This window comes from Tursiops truncatus, chromosome 18 (assembly GCF_011762595.2).
Source record: "Tursiops truncatus isolate mTurTru1 chromosome 18, mTurTru1.mat.Y, whole genome shotgun sequence".
Taxonomy (NCBI): domain Eukaryota; kingdom Metazoa; phylum Chordata; class Mammalia; order Artiodactyla; family Delphinidae; genus Tursiops; species Tursiops truncatus.
In genome coordinates this window covers 18,085,426-18,103,435 of record NC_047051.1, presented here as the reverse complement: position 1 = coordinate 18,103,435, position 18,010 = coordinate 18,085,426, and the positions used below count along the sequence as shown (strand labels likewise).

Sequence of the window (18,010 nt, the reverse complement as noted above, 5' to 3'; positions counted from 1 at the left end):
AGCAAGCAAGCATGGGATACCAAAAAAAAAAAAAAAAAAACAGGTGAAGAAAAAAAACAGGCCAATTAGTTAACAATTTGCTGTTTTTAAAGAAATATAGTTTTATTACTTTCAAGTATTGTATTCTAATCATTATAATTGAAGAAGGAAATGAGGAGAATAAGGCAAAATAATAAAAGTAACTCATAGTAGCATGACACTACTTAAAAAATTAGTTTCCAGATACATTTTATGATATTGCTAAAGCAATCCTTAATTTATTAAAGGTTGGAAGTTCCTTAAATTGTGACATATATCCACAGAAGATTACTTTAAACATATATAGAGTTAAGAATAATTATAAAGCAAACACCAGTGTGACCATAAGAGAGGTCAAGAAATAGAACATTTTTAGCATCCCAGAAGTCACTTGAATGCCGCCTTTTCAGCCGGAAGTAAATACTTTTATGTTTTTGATGACAATCATTTATTTACTTTTCTTTATAGTTTTCTCACCTATGTTTGTATCCCAAAACAACATAGTTTAGTTCTGCTGATTTGGAATAGTACCTGTACCCTCTTATGATTTGCTTCTTTCACTCAACACTATATTTGGGAGGTTCATCCTTGCCGCCGCATGTAGCAGCAGTTCTTTAACATTCATTGCTCTGTAGTATTCCATCAATGGCTGGACCACAACTTCTCACTTCTACTGTTGATGGATATCAGGGTTGTTTCCACTGAGGGGTTACTATGAACAACAATGCTACGAACATTCTTGACATGCATCCTGGTGCATATTTGCAAGAACATCTCTAGAGTTTATACTAGGAGGGGAACTGCAGGGTCTTAGAACATGTATATCTTCATATTTAACAGATAATATACTTAACTCATTTCCAAACACCAATTTATACTTTATCACTCATAGTGAATGAAAGTTCTTATTGCTCTCCACACTTGTCAACATTTAATAGCATCAGACATTTTTCATTTTTGACAAGATAGTAGGAATGTAATACGAATTTACTGTTGTTCTAATTGGACTTTTCCTGATCACTAATGAAAATTAGTGTCTTTTTATGTCTTTTCCTTTTTCCTCTCTTTTGTTATTTAGATTCACTCTTATATGAAGGTCATTTCTTCATTCTATTGAGCCAATATTTTGCTCAATATTACAAAGTACACTAGAAATAAAAATATATTTCTACATTCCTTACAAGATGTAGGATAAAAAATATATTTCTACATCATCACAAGAATACAATATTGTATCATTCACTGGGACAGAAAGATACCATTAACTCAAGGGTATTTATTTTACAGATATCTTGAATCTTGCCATAAACTAGTCCCTTTAGAGACAAATTATATATGTAGGATTCAATGTCCCTTTGAAGGAATAACTGAATTACTAAAAACCCCTTCCTCTGAGGAAGCCCTTCTTGGTAGGACTTTAAAACAATGTTAAAATGAGGCTGCACTGGGAATTCCCTGGCAGTCCAGTGGTTAGGACTCCGCATTTCCACTGCAGGGGGCGCGGGTTCAATCCCTAGTCAGAGAACTAAGATCCCACATGCTGCGTGGTGTGCCAAAAAAAAAGAAAAAAAAGAGGCTGCACTGTAGTAGAAACTATCAGTTGATCTTTAAATATAAACATTTTACCCTCTATGTCAGTATAATATTATATACCAGTATAACCCCTTAGATTTTTTCTTCATTCTGAGTTTTTTTCCTTCCAGTTTTATTAAAATATAATTGACATTCAGCACTGTATAAATTTCAGGTGTACAGCATAATGATTCAACTTACATACATCATGAAATGATTATCACAATAAGTTTAGTGAACATCCATCATTGCATATAGATACAAAATTAAAGAAACAGAGAAGAAAAGAATATATTTTTCCTTGTGATGAGAACTCAGGATTTATTCTCTTAATAACTTCCATACATAACATACAGCAGTGTTACTTACATTTATCATGTTGTACCTTACACCTCTAGTACCTACTTATCGTACACTTGGAAGTTTGTATCTTTTGACTGTCTACATCCAGTTCCCTCTCCGCAGTACCCCTGCCTCTGGTAACCACAAATCTGATCTCTTTTTCTGAGTTTCTTTGTTTGTTTTTGAAGTATAATTGACCTACAACACTGTTAGTTTCTGTTTTACAACACAGTGATTCAACATTTCTATACATTTCAAAATGATCACCACAGGACTTCCCTGGTGTCCAGCGGTTAAGACTCTGAGCTCTGAAAGCAGAAGGCCCGGGTTGGATCCCTGGTCAGGGAACTGGATCCCACATGCCACAACTAAGAGCCTGCATGCTGCAACTAAAAGATCCTGCACACCGCAGTGAAGATCCCGTGCGCCGCAACTAAGACCTGGCACAGCCAAATAAATAAATAAATATTTAAAATATATATATTAAAAAACCCAAAATGATCACCACAATAAGTCTAGTTATGATATGTCACCATACAAAGGTATTACATAGTTATTAACTATATTCTCTACACTGTACCTTTCACACCCAACTGGAAGTTTGTACCTCAATCTCCCTCAGCAATTTCTTCCCCCTCCAACGCCAACCCACCTCCCCTCTGGCAACCACCTGTTTGTTCTCTGTATCTATAACTCTGTTTCTACTTTATATTTGTTCATTTGTTTTGTTTTGTTTTTTAGATTCCACATATAAGTGAAACCACACAGTATTTGCCTTTCTCTGACTTATTTCTCTTAGCATAATGGACCTCTAGGTCCATCCATGTTGCTGCAAATGGCAAGATATCATTCTTTTTTATAACTGAAATGGATTGGTGGTTGCCAGAGGTAGAGGGTGGGGTGTCACCCCTTAGTTTAAGTCTAGAGGGATCCAAGGTTGGTCAGAGGCTCTAGAAAGTGAACGAAGAGTTCAAGACAACAGACTCAACAATTATCAGTTGCATAAAACCCGGAATCAATTTAAACGTACTTACAAAGAGCCTACGAGTGCATCACAGACCATGTTTAGGATTCTTCATGAAGATTTTACATTAGCTTTTTTGGTCTATTCATGTATTTTAATAAAAATGTTATTATTTTACCGCATACCTTATCTGTCTTTCTGTCTTGCTTTTCCAAAACGGCCATGTTGTCTTTCAGAATTTTCACGATTTCTGCTGGATTTTTGTGCGATTTACTAAACAAAGGCATTTTTTTCATCTATAGAAATCTCTTCTTCCAATGTGGAATGCTAAAAACAAACAAACAAATAAACAAAAATTATAATTATAATTCTTAACATGATTAAATTGTTATACCAAAATGTCTTATAAGTTTTCAATAACCAATTCAGTAATATGAAACATTAAAATCAGTCAAACTAAAACAAGTTTCATTGGGACTTCCCTCGTGGTCCAGCATTTAAGACTCTGTGCTCCCAATGCAGGGGGCCCAGGTTTGATCCCTGGTCAGGGAACTAGATCCCACATGCCGCAACTAAAGGTCCCCCATGCCACAACTAAAGATCCCACATATCATCTAAAGAATCTGCATGCTGCAACTAAAGATCCTGCGTACAGCAACTAAGACCCAGCGAAGCCAAATAAATAAATACATAAATATTAAAAAAATAAAACAAGTTTCACCAAGTTTTGTGCCAAATTTAAATTAATATAAAATATTTTAAGAAAGATATTTTTTAAAGTTTACCTAAAAGTTTTTACTCAAAGTTTAAAATCTTTCCTAAAATAGAAATTCAAGATTTATGCAAGAAGGGGAAAAGGAGTATTTTTAGAGAATAACCTGATATTTAAAACTAGATATTTTGACTAAAGAGAGTGATGATGATGATGGTGATAATAATAATCATAGATAAAATAAAACATGTAAAACAAAAGTGGGATTAGGATCCACATACTTTGGTAAAGCAATGTTTAAAAACATGCCACTCCACAGCAACAAAATTACAATGTAAAATTGTTTAGAATCCGTTTTTTATTTACTCTTCAAACATTCAGCTGGCATACTCACTGATGAAATGAGGACTACCATGATGGGGGGTGAGGTGGGAGGGGAACAGGAAAATCAGTTCTTCTTTTTGAGAACATCTATTTACATAGAGCAGAGAAAGCCAAATATAGCTGTCATTGCCCTATTTACACTAAAAATGTGTTATTTTTTTTTAGAAAAAAATCTAAAATTAAAGGCTCCAGTTAGTAGAGGCATATTCATTTACTTTACATTTATTAGCAAAAATATTTCAAACATTACAGAAATATGATGTGATAAATCAAAGGCTCCCATTAACCAGTCATCCAGAGGCAACAACTATTATCAGTTTTGATACATATTCCTCCTGAATTTTTTCTATGTATATAAAAATATATTTTTTAAAACCAAAATAGAATAAATACTAAATATAGTATTTTTCAACTTTTCCCCACTTTTTATATCTTGAATATCATTCTATGAGTATATATTTAGATGCACTACAATATTTTTATAGCAATATCCATTATACAGACATATTATGTAATTACTTCTAGTATTTGGTAATTTCTTATTAAATTATTATATAATTTATTTTACCAATACCTTTATTTTTTTTTTTTTACCAATACCTTTATTGATAGACTTTTGGGTTAATTCCATTTTTCCTCATATTTTTCTTATTAACAATGATGCAATTAATCAATAAAGAATATTACACACAAATGTACACAGCAGTCGATAGCAATACTCTAAACAGTTATTCCTCTGGCATATCCTTGGCTATGGTTCTAAATATTTACTTCATCTCCCTAGACTCCTACTTCCCAAATCTGGTTCCCTAGGACTTCTGTCAAATCTCTGAGTTACCTTATACGCTTTCAAAAACTTTCTTCAGTATTTGTTGTTTGTGATCAAGAATAATGCTAAGTGGCACTCAACATACCTGCTAAACAAACAGGAGGTACTTAAACCCCCAAATTGTTCTGAGTTGGTAATTCATCCGCTATGATTCCGAAGTTATCATCCTTGTCTGCATGTCATTTGCTCTATCTGTAAAATGAGTGTTCTGTTTTTTAACTGTGAATTCACCTAGTCATATCATTTAACTCATATTTTTTTTCATCTCATTCACCAAGATATCAAGAAAAATTTTGCCAAATGTTTTGGGAAAGCCCAGATACATTATATTTATTTGTTAGTACCAGTTTAGTTACCTTATTTTATTTTTTAATACATCCCCATGACTCACTTATTTTGTAACCAGAAGTTTCTACCTTTTGACCCCCTTCACCCATTTCATCCACACCCCACCCTCCACCTCTGGCAACAACCAATTTGTTCTGTGTACTTATGAGCTTGGTTTTTGGTGTTTTTAGATTCCACATATAAGTGAGATCATATGATATATGTCTTTTTCTGATTTATTTCACTTAGCTTAATGCCCTCAAAGGCCCATCCATGTTGCCACAAATGGCAAGATTTCATTCTTTTTATGGCTGAATAATATTCCATTATACACACACACACACACACACACACACACACACACACACACATAGAACATATGCTTTATCTGTTCATCCATTAATGGGCACTTAGGTTGTTTCCATATCTTGGCTATTGTAAATAATGCTGCAGTAAACATGAGGGTGCATATTTCTTTATGAATTAGCATTTTCATGTTCCTCAGATAAGTACCCAGAAGTGGAATTGCTATATCATATGGTAGTTCTATTTTTAATTTTTTGAGGAAACTTTATACTGCAAGGGGGATTCTTAAAGAAAGATAGAGCATGATATTTTGAATTAGATAGGCCAAATATAGCGAGCTCTAGCATATTCATCACTGGTCCACACCCATTCTAACTCCATCAAGGCCAAAGATAAAGTATGTAAGATGGGAGTCCTGAAAATGGTGCTTCCTTGGGATAAAGTGGTAATAGTAATAAATTCTATGTCAGAGTTATAGAACACACATTATATTTCAACAACACAAGAAGCAGGAACAGGAGAAGATGCCATGCTAAGTCCAACGGACTGACACCAGGTGAATGCCTCCTGGGCACTGAAAGCTGTGGTGGGGTTGCACACATCAGCCTGCCCTCCGGCGTTAGTGCTGACAGCAGGCCATGCAGCACACAAATATCAGAGGACTGACATGGGCCCTATTGTACTTTTCCACTTTCCAAAGTAAGTGAACAGAATAAACAACAAATAAATAGTTTCTACTAAAAAAAAAAAAAAAAGCACAAGCAAAGGGGAGAAATGCCCTGTGGACTTCGACAGGAAAGGTTACTTCCAAAATTAATTCCCTGTAGGAGATAGAATAGATATAATTGGTAAAATAAAAATTATAAAAAGGAAGAGAAGAACTTAGACAAAAAGAGAGTTGGTCAAGATAAAAGATCAAAAACACATAATATACACACATATACAGAAACACCCCAAAATGCAGCATGGCAATCCAAATCTGCATACAACAGAAATGACCCCACAGAAAATTGATTGAGGACAACCAAAAGGTACACAATTAGTTAGTCTATATTTATTCATTCAGAAAATATTTACTGAGCACCTGTAAGGTGTGAGGCGTTGCACTAGTAAATGCAAAATAAGCTTCAGAGGGTGCACAATGTAGTGGGAGACACAGCCACACAAAGGGTTTTGCCAGAATGCCAGAAAAGGTTAAACAAACTTAAATGATGGAGAAAAGGTACTTGGTGTGTGTTCGTGTGTATGTGTGTATAGTATATATTATGGAAATATGGAGAAGATACAGTGTTCTATCTATAAAAACGGGTATTACAACAATGAAAAGAGGTGGAGGAAGACAACAAATGCAAAAGGAGCTAAAAAATGGAGAGAAACAACAAAGATAAAACAGCCTAAGCAGAAAAAAAGATCTAAATGTGGTCATTTACAGAATTTTTCTAGTTGAGATTAATGATGAGACCCCAAATTCAGTGCCTTGTGGCTTTTAGAAGAAACCAACATTCTTCTCTTAAAGCTCATTCCTACAAAATGACTGTTAACAACAAAAAGGATAAAAATTAAGCTGTCTTTGGACTTCCATAAAACTACATGTCATAAAACCATGGAGAGAATCTACAGAGTTCTGAAAGGGAAAGTCTATAACCTCACAATTAACTCTCTAGCCAACATATTTATGTGTGAATAGACCGTGTACACCTACTAAAATTCTTACAAAAAGATGAGATGGAGTCAAACCCACAAGAGTTCAAGAAAATAAATGCTAAAAACCAGAAATAGTTCTTGAAAGGGAGCCTTGATAGTGCTGGCAGAACATTTGGGAGGGTGCAAATCTACAATGCATTCATGTGGGAATAAAAATAAATAAGGATTCAACTAAATAAGTTAAAAAGGAAACTGCCTCAAAAATCTCAAGAAAAGAATGATGGAAATAACAATAGAATTAGAAATAACTGAATCAGAAAAGTAAAAGAAAAAGAAAATCTCTGGTACTTTTTGGTGCATGTTTTTTCTGGTGCTAGACCTGTCTGCTCTCCTTCCCACCCCACCCTACCAAAAGGGTGGGAACATGACCCAGGCGGGGCCAGAGTATTCCTTCCACTGCCCTGGCTACAGCAATTGGCTCACAAATGGATTGTGACACCATCAAGCTAATCAAAATGCTTCAACAGGACCTTTTCCCCTAGGTATTTTAATTTAATTTAGTTTAAATAAAATATTTAGGGCATCTAGAAGAAGAAATAGAGAACAATGTAACAAGTTCCTGTATATTTACCACCCAGCTTAAAAAATAAAACAACTAAAGCAATGCTCTTGGTACAATTTTCTGATCCCATTTCCCTCTGGCTCATACTGTACCTATTTATCATTACCCTTACCTATATATGCTTTCACACTTCTACTAATATTACAGACAATATGTGATATTGTTGTGTATGCTTTAAAGCATTATAGAAATGGTATTACATGGCCAGTTTCTTTTTTTCTCCCTCAACACTGTGTTTATGAGATTTATTTGTGTTAATACACAAATCTCACGTTTATCTTACGTGCTGTATAGCATCTCACTGTATGACTATACCACAATTTATTTATCAGTTCTCCGAGTTCTAATTGTTTTCAATTGTTTATTATTACACGCATGATCATAACACAGATTCTTTTGCCAGTCTACTTATACATTTGTATGAGAATTTCTCTAGGGCAGTGGTTTCAACTTTTTAAATAGTGACTTGTAGTAAGAAATGCATTTTATATTGTGATCCAGAGCAAAGGAATGTATAAATGATTGTATAATTGTTTCATGAAACAATACTTGCCCTCTGGATAGATTCCATTCTGTTCTATCTGTTCTATCCTACATTATTTTTTTAAAAAGTGCTGATCATTATCCATTAATTCACTACCTGCTAATTAGTATGCAAGATGTCATTACAGGGGGAAGCTAGATGAAGGGTATACAGGATCTCTCTGTATTGTTTCTTATAACTGCATGTGAATCTTTAGTTTTCTCAAAATAAAAAGTTAAAAATAAAGAATCCATCACTATGGAAAATGGACAGTGATAATCCAACATAAGGATAATTACTGTTCCTGAAGTAGAAAACTAACAAATGAAAGACGTACTTAAAGATGTACAAGATGTGTCTATTTGTCTACTCAATCCTTCAGCAAGCCACCCTTTTAATTGTATACAGCCACAGAACTATTTCTGGAATGTGGCTCAGCTAATGTTAATGGTATTATATGAATGAGATTTGTGATACATCTAAAATTTTTTCATCTTGATATTTTTCTGTATTATCTATAATAGTGGGGAATAAACCCATGTAACTAAGAAAAGAACCGAATAGAAAAACCTATTTTGTTTTTGAATAGAAAAACTGAATATCATTAAAATGTCAATAATCCTAAAGTCCATAATTTGATACAATTCCAGTCACAAGTCCAAAAAAGTTTTTAGTAACTAAATTAAGCCAAGAATACCAAAAAAAACTCACAAGGATAACGAGTTTTAAAAAGGAAGATTTCTTACGAGGGAATGAAATTAAACGTGCTATCAAGTGCTATAAGTGAAAGTGACACAAGAAAAACAGACCAATGGAACAAAAGAGGCCAGATATAGATGTTACTATAAGTGACTTTCAAACTTCTGGATGTAAAATAATTTCTCTAATTTTAGAAGTGATGAAATAAATCTCAAAAAAAAAAAAAGACTGACAAATCAGTTAATATAAATATGTTACAAATCTAATAAATTGTTTTGAATTTTTATGGATAAAATAATAAAAACATTGTAGGCAAACAACAAATAAGAGAATTCTGTGACATGAATATGAAAGACAGAGGGCTAATATCATTATAAAAAGAGATCTAAGACAAATAAGAAAATCATTAAGAAATAATGCATAGATATTAGAAAACCGCAAAGGAGGAAATACAGTTAAACACATAGTAAATGTTTATTCTCTATAATGGAAAAATGCAAACTTAAAGTGAAGGACTATTTTGCCCATCATATAACAAAGTTTTTTGTTGTTGTTTTGAGAAAATTCAATTCTATTGATGGTGAGATGCAACAGGCCCTCTCTTTTCTTACTGGTGGAAGTATAAATTGGATAATAATTTGGCAATATGGATCTAGAGCCTTTAAATATTCACAACCTCTGACTTTAGTAATTCTGCTTCTATCAATCTGTCCTAAGAAAATAAACTAATAAAGGTTATCTTTATAACTTTTTTTTCCATATTTTAACATCTCTAAAATGTGCATGTGTCTTACAATTGATGGGACCTTATACTAACTGGCAGGGTTTGTTTTTGTTTTTGTTTTTTTTCTTTCTTAGTGGTACAAGAGTATATGCCTTACAACCAATGGCTTCTTAGATTTGATGAAATATAGTATATGGCTATGAAAATGTTTACAAAGAATATGAAATGTACATGTTAAAAAAACACCATCCCATAATATAGAGCATAACTACAACTATGTAAAAGCAAACAAAACCACAAATACACAAAACCTATGCATAGAAAAAATCATTTAAAAAAGTTAACAGTGATTGCCTCTGGGTAGCTGGCTTATAAATACTTAGTTTTCTTCTTCCTTCAACGTTTTTCTTTTGTCCCCAAACTTTGTTAAATAGATCATGCAAATGTTTTTACAATGGAAACACCTTCTCATAAATGATACTTTTAATGACTAAATCACCATTTTTTAAAGTTCAAACTGTGGAATATCTGATCATCATGTCTTTTCAAAGCACTAGTCAAACAAATATGATTTCTTTTACTTGGCTATGAAATTTCATTAAGAGTAGCACTTGGCTCAGATTCTGGAGAGAAAGCCAAAAAAAATTCTTCAGCTCTGCTCCCAGGGAACTCAGGCCCTGTAGATTTTTAGTAGACTTTGCCAGCTTGGCAGCATTCCCTTTCCTAAGGCACAGTAGAATATTTCATATTCCTAACTTATGTGTGAGCGCCTCTAAAGATGACCCAAAGTCAATCCCTCAAATACCTCATCTGAACATGTTCAGTGACGTAAGTGGAGAGGAGTGTGTTTGAAGGGGGCCAGGGAAAGGGAAGCTAGGAGAAGAGGTCATTTGGGGCATTAAATACCCTCACTGTTATCCCTTAAAGTATTTTAAAGGGGAATAAATGTCTATCTGTAGGTGGCTAATGAGTATCTCTAGGCCTTTATGTCTAACCTCCAAATGTGCTGTTCAATAATAGTTTTCAGTTCAAAGATTTTCCACGAAAGCTTAATGGAGTGGGAAATTTATCATTGAAGACAAGAGAAGTCTCAAGATTTCCATAGGTAAAACCATAAAAAACATAACCAAACTGCTAACTCATTGTAAGAAAGTCAACTCAAAATTGAGCCTTGTTTTCCTTCACATAGGTTATTTTACAATGAACAATAAGTAAGAAAGGAAGATTTCCAAAAGCCTTTCACAGAGCTTGCTAATTTAAACTTAGTCACAGGTACCTTCGCTCAAACTAAGAAAATTAAACCATCACATTAAAATAAATTTCAAGAAAGTTCAGAAATTACCATTCTTTTATGTTTTATTCCAAATAGGACTCACAGATAGAACTAATGCAATCAAAAAGTACACCTATGGCAAATAATTGGGCCAATAAGATTCATTTTTAAAAATCAATGGGATGGAGATTACACGAGTATATGTATTTGTCAATATTCAGTGAACTGTTCTCTTAAAATGGGTACATTTCATTGAATGTAAATTTTAAAATAAAAAAAAGTACACCTAAATGTTCTACTGTATTTGTTGCATCCCAAATAGGCCTCTTCCCACCACAAAATCATTGATTACCTTCACAGATATAATAAACTACAAAGCATATCATTATTGTTATATATGTTATGATATCAAATCCATTATAAAACATATTACATATGTCAAAGTACCTTCCAATCAATGCCCGCTATCCCTCAACCATTCCATTTTAAAATATACTTCCCAGATGTAATTAGAAGATACCACAATTGCATTTTGTACTTGAAGACCTATAGAAACAAGTGAAAATCAGTGGACAAAGTATAAATAAGAACTTTCACTGATCATCCTTTTTCTCAGTTCAAAATGACTAAGAATGGATCTGTTTTTATAAGTTTTGTTAACAGAGTTTGAGGGAGCACCATTTTCAAAAATGAACAATTTACATAGAAATGAAAAACTTGTAAGAAGTGTTTTATGTACCCTTACTCATTTGGAAGCCTTGATCAGACTTACATCAGAATAAAAACTCTTTTACAAGAAAAAAACCCATGTCCTTGGGAATTGCTCCTTAATTCTAATGTATTGTAACCACTGAAACAATTTAAAAATAGAACTAGTTTATGAAATTAGGAAGACATACAACTACCAATTTATTATTATAAATATTAACCTACTAGACTACTGTTCCAGGAAAAACAACCAGAAACTTCATTCACAGTAATGTTTCTGTTGACAGCTCCAGTCATTTGTTGGAGTTAAAATTTTCTACATCTATTAGCTAATAAAGATTGTCAATGGATAATCATTTTACATTTGAATTTCATAATCTCAATTTATAGCAGAGATCTGAAGCTAGGTCAGTATTCTCAAAGACTAGGAAGTGTAATCAAAGCATCAGTTCTCACTGAAATTCACAAATGGCTATTTTTCACAACAGAATTATCAAGGGAAACTTGTAATTCTTTTTTTTGGGGGGGCGTGTCTTTCTTTTAAGCACATACATATACAAAATAATCATCAAATTTTGGTTAGATACTGTTACTGGTATTAAGGCAAAGTTTATAGTTACAGTGTGAAATACAACCATTTCATAGCTTCAGTAAGCCCTGTGCCTATCTATGAACTCTCAATCTATAAAACATTAACATGGGAGAGTAAAGATGCATGTGATTTAGCTGAAATTATCTCTCATCCTATAGACTTCCAGGATTGTAAAGTTCTTCTGGATGGGTAAGTTAATATGACCTCTCATCCTTCCACAGCTGGAAGAGACTAGATGAGTTTCTGCTGGAAATTTAAGACATATAAGTCATAAAATTAAATATTTATTATTTCATTTAGAAACAGCAAAGATTTCATCTTAAACCAACTATTTTAATTACCAGTGGAACACTAAGTATGTCCATAATTAAAAAGCATGCTAACAGAGATTTTTTCCTTCTTAAGGGAATCTCAGCTAAATATTATCTTTAAGCTGCATTATAAATCTATACATGCATGTACACAGACATCCATACCTCAGAAATGGAAAATTGTCCAAACTATTCCACATTATTTCATTCAATCATTCAACAAATATTTATTAAGCACCTATTATATGCCACTTGGAACTACTCAAAATCATTACTTTTAAAATATGATTTGAAATAGAACATAGAAAGTATTTTTTGATCAGATGGAAAGGTTTTTCTGCCACTAAAAATCATCTAAGTATAATCTGCATTCATTGTATTGTTTATTTCATTACATATGTTTACTGCAGTACTAACTTTAACATTTTATATCTTGGCCTTTTAGAGAAACTTTTTTTAAAAAATTGAAGTATAGTTGATTTACAATATTGTGTTGGTTTCAGGTATACAGCAAAGTGATTCAGTTATATCTATATATATACATTTTCCACATTATTATCCATTATTGTAGAGAAACTTTTAGGGCCAGCGTAACTAAACTTAATTTGGATAGACCTAATTTGAGTTTTCCGAATAGGCCACATTTCTTCATATGGGTCCTAGTACACATATGCAAATACATAATTCTTCTGAGTTAAAGTTGACACCTTACTTCAGAATGTCCCATGTACTCAAGATACCAAGCTTATAAATTGCCTCCCCTCATCATCATCCCTACTCATTCAAGATTATCCCCAAGTTACACCACAGTCTTCTCTTTTTCTCTTAACAGTTAGGCCTATTCTGTACTAGTATTGCTTTGTTTGCTTCTTAAAATTCAATTCTTGGCTCTCTCTTTCTCGTAATGAAAACTGTGTGCCCCTAAACCCCTTTCCTTTTTGGGGTACCTTGGAAAAACTACTCAGTTCCATTTTTGTATACCAAAGAAAGAGTTCAGTCCCTATCTGGTAACTATTTATTAGGTACCTACTTATATGCCAGACACTGGGCTAGATCTCAGAAATGGCTGATAAGCATAAAAGCAATGGCTAGAAATATTCCTGTAGCAAGGAAAAGAAAAATCACTGATTTTAATATAAGATTAGATCTCATAAACAGTGCAATTTATCTTGGAAGCTCATAAAAGTACCTAGAAATGCTGTTTATAAACATACTGCTTTTCTTCAAGTATTAATATTTAGGAAAAATAATGTCTTATTCAACTTGTAATTGTTTTTATATTTAGTTTCATCACTGTAATTGATTTTCTAATATTTTTCAGGGTGGTGATGGTTTTTCTATTGTGTAAGTGAAATATAAACTTAGGCTATAATAAACACCAAGCAATCATTATTTGTTAAATTGTTTCCCAGAGAAGATGGTTCCCAAATTCCCAACAACCCACTCACAAATAAACTTCTAAGGTACAAAACACTTGGAAATTGGGGATGGCTTATTTTTTATTTCTATATTTACAATCCTATAGGCTTAAGAAATGGTGCCACTACTAAGATAATACCAATGAATTACTAGTTTAAAATAAAAAATTATTTGGAAGATTGTGAAGCTATGTGTAAATCTTCCATCAGTCTAAGGACTGAGTGTGGGAAATTCTGTAAAGAAGTAAAATTTGGCTTGTGATATAATCTCTATTGTATTTACTTTTGACTTCAAGTATAAGATACTAGTCCTAAAAAGGTTTTCACAGACAAGCTGAGTTTCTTTTTATACACTGGTCAATAGGTTAAAAAAACTCCACAAAACAAAACCTGTTCTACAGGCTTCTGCACACATACAGGAAATATTAGAGAAAGTACAGTAGTTTTACATTATATCTAGAGTACAAACCCTTTTAATAGGTTCATTGACACCTTGCTTAAGTTTTCATTTCTGCTAAGTTGTTCTGCCTTAAAGGACTCACTTGAATCAATAACTAAGGACATCTTTTTTGAGGCTGGCAAACTAGAAACATTGCTTAGAATGATGCATCTTTAAGCAATGACTCACTTCTGCAGCTAACAATATATACTTCCTTCTTACACAGAAGAATGATTACATGCCTTCCATCGATGCCTTTAAAAAAACATATAAAATTAGCATACAATCTCCCAAGTTAAGATTGTACAAATGAAGTTTTTATTGGACTGTGAATATATATTTTAAGAGTTTTTTCTTTTTTCTCTTCTCTATTGTTTACATACATATATGCATCTGGTTAAAATAGTTCTTCAGCAGAACAACAATATTATATAAGAGTTTGGTGCCAGCTATAAGAACAAAATAACTGCCTTATTCCTTAATTTGAAATGTGCATTCATTTTGTATCAAATGGTAAGTTTGATATGTAAATTGTCTAATTTTTATTTTCACTCCAGAACTTTGAAAAAAATCATGTGTCACTTATTGGCTCTAACAGAAGCATTCAACATTCAAATTACATATCCCTTTATTTAATGGCATCATTAACATTTCTAATTGAATTATGAGGGAATGCTGTAATTGATAATATCAAACATCACAATGATTATTTTAAATTTACTGAAAATAGACGGAACGAGGTAACTTTTGAATTTTTATTCAGTTGAAAGAGAAACATGAAAAATGGTATCCTGCCACTATTTTATTTTTGGAAACTCTTTGTAAATAAAAACCCATTTCCAAAATAAGATATTCCATGGACACGGAATAGTTGGTAATGATTCAAGTGCCTTAGGCAACAGAGAAGTATTGTTTTGTAGTTGTTTTTTAAAACCTCTCCTAGTAACAGCAGTTTATCATGCACAAAGAAACAAGGTAACAGCACAGTTTAAAATGAAAATATAAGCAATAACTGTAAAACCTCAGCTAAACTAAAGGTTATCATATTAATTCCATCTCTGTGAACCATTATAGGTAACCTGGTTGATACTCACCAAATGTTACAGAAAAGCCCAGGCTCGCCTAAGCAACGAAAAGTAGACACGTGGTGAGGTGCTGAAGACAGCTCTCTCTGGGGCTCAAAGCACTTTAGATGAAGTAGCCTTTATCTTCCATTTAATAGAGGGTGCCTCCTATTACCAAAGCGTGGCAGAGAAGAGTTTCCACAATCCTGTCTTGACTTTCTGTCTCCCTCTTTGAAGAGTAAGTTACCACCGGAAAAAGTTAGCAGAAAATGATCACTGAACACTCACACAGGGCAGCTGTAAATTTCCACTCTCTTTGCTTGCTCTCAGATTCCAAGCCTTGCTTGTCTCTTAATCTGTCACAGGCAGTTCTGTTTCTGGTCAAACCAGCTTGCTTATGCGTTCTCCTCTCCTCCTCTAATGCACTCTTTTAGATACATACCACACAGTCACAGCTCCCTCTTTTTCTTCCTCCTTCCCAATCATGCAATGTCACAAGAATGTGTGTAAAGCAATTAAGTTGAGGCAAATTTAATTCTTGGCCAAAGGAAAACAAAAGAGTCTAGGTATAAACAAAATTTTTTTCTCATCACATTTTTTCCTTTTAAGTCCTATACTTGTTCATGCATGGTTTTGTCAACAAATTAAATTGGCCTGACCATCTTGTTTAAAAATTTAAATAACAAAGGCATGTTGATAGTGATAATAACAGATTCATTTGCTAATATGTTAGATTCCCAGGGAAGATGCTATTCCCAATCATAATAAGAAAGTGTAGCAAGTAAATACACAGTATTATTAATTTAATCTTGAGATTTTAAAAAGCAAGGGAGGTGGGGGGGAGGGGGCGTTGGCACAATGGATAACGCCTCTGACTACGGATCAGAAGATTCTAAAAAGCAAGGGAGGTGTTAGAATGAGTATTCATAATTTAATTTCAGTGTAATTTTGTGAAAACTTAATTTATTAAAAAATACGGTATATTTTGAAACTTAGAATCAATTTAGTTATAAAAAGGAAATTATAAAGAACATAGAGAAATATTAACACCAAAACTATTAAATGGAGCAGCTTACACCATTTATGTGCAAACCAAATGTAACTATTTGGTGTAGAATGTCTCCCCCTCCCTCCCCACCCCATCACACAAAAGCACTATTTGTCAGGATACGTAATACCTCTTCAATGAGAATTTTAAAAGCTAAAGGTTTCAAAAAACATTTTTTCATTAATATACATGTATAATTATAGGGTAAAATTTCTTAAAATTATGGATCTTTCTGCAAGGTTTGAGGATGAGGAATTAGGTAGAAGGCTGAGTGGGATGGCTAGTGACAGGCTTAGATGGCCTTTATTAGATTCTTTGGAGTTAAAAGGTAAGCTTGGAATACATGCTAGCTCTGTGAGGATGCTAGTCAGAGCCTGCTTTGGGGTTTTCTTTTTTTAATTAATTAATTAATTAACTTATTTTTGGTGTTGGGTCTTTGTTGCTGTGCGCGGGCTTTCTCTAGTTGCGGCGAGCAGGGGCTACTCTTCGCTGCGGTGCGTGGGATTCTCATTGCCGTAGCTTCTCCTGCTGCACCAGCTCTAGGCGTGCGGCTTCAGTAGTTGTGGCACGCGGGCTCAGTAGTTGTGGCTCAATGGGCTCTAGAGCGCAGGCTCAGTAGTTGCGGTGCACGGGCTTAGTTGCTCCACGGCACGTGGGATCTTCCCGGACCAAAGATCGAACCCGTGTCCCCTGCATCAGCAGGTGGATTCTTAACCACTGAGCCACCAGGGAAGTCCTCTGTTCCAGTTCTTTAGTGCCAAAGACTTTTAGGTTCTCTGTCTCCCACTATGTTTCCACTCAAAAGTCTTGTGCTCTTCTAACAGATCTCCCAATTATAGAGCTGACAGAAATAGTTGTTAGACCTATTATTACTTTAATCTTACTCTCTGCAGAACTAAAATATGAGCTTAAGAATATGAGCTTAAATAAATTGAAAGGTAATTATTTGTACTTAGTTGTTTATCCTTATGAAAAATAAGTGAATAAATCTTGGCTTTATTACTTAATCTATATATCATATATATTAAATATATATTTCTTAACATATATACTTATTTTAAAATTATTTCTTTATCTGGCTTATTTAAAGTACAGTTTAGAAATTTAAATATGTTACAAGGAAATTTTAACACCTAAAAATTAGGCATCAAGAAGACTAGGGCTTCCCTGGTGGTGCAGTGGTTGAGAATCCACCTGCCAATGCAGGGGACACAGGTTTGATCCTTGGTCCGGGAAGATCCCACATGCCACAGAGCAACTAAGCCCGTGAGCCACAACTACTGAGCCTGTGCTCTAGAGCCCGTGAGTCACAACTACTGAGCCTGCATGCTGCAACTACTGAAGCCCATGCACCTAGAGCCCATGCTCTGCACCAAGAAAAGCCACCACAGTAAGAAGCCTGTGCACCACAACGAAGAGCAGCCCCTGCTCACCGCAAGTAGAGAAAGCCCGTGTGCAGCAACGAAGACCCAACACAGCCAAAAATAAATA

At 33.8% G+C, this 18,010-nt stretch overlaps 1 protein-coding gene across 9 annotated transcripts in view; it reads right to left on the bottom strand.

The window, feature by feature from the left end:
* Window positions 1–18,010, bottom strand: part of CAB39L (calcium binding protein 39 like) — a 100,310-nt gene that overhangs the window by 45,939 nt on the left and 36,361 nt on the right. For 3 of the 9 annotated variants that reach the window (XM_073795177.1, XM_019936610.3, XM_019936605.3), the window contains one exon: window positions 3,082–3,223. In XM_073795177.1, coding sequence (XP_073651278.1) covers window positions 3,082–3,192 — 111 coding nt within the window. In that variant the 5' untranslated portion in view covers window positions 3,193–3,223. Of the gene's footprint in view, window positions 1–3,081; window positions 3,224–4,906; window positions 5,014–15,501; window positions 15,879–18,010 lie in introns of those variants that run through there. The other 6 variants (XM_033843697.2, XM_033843699.2, XM_019936603.3 and 3 more) reach the window with 4 other exon arrangements.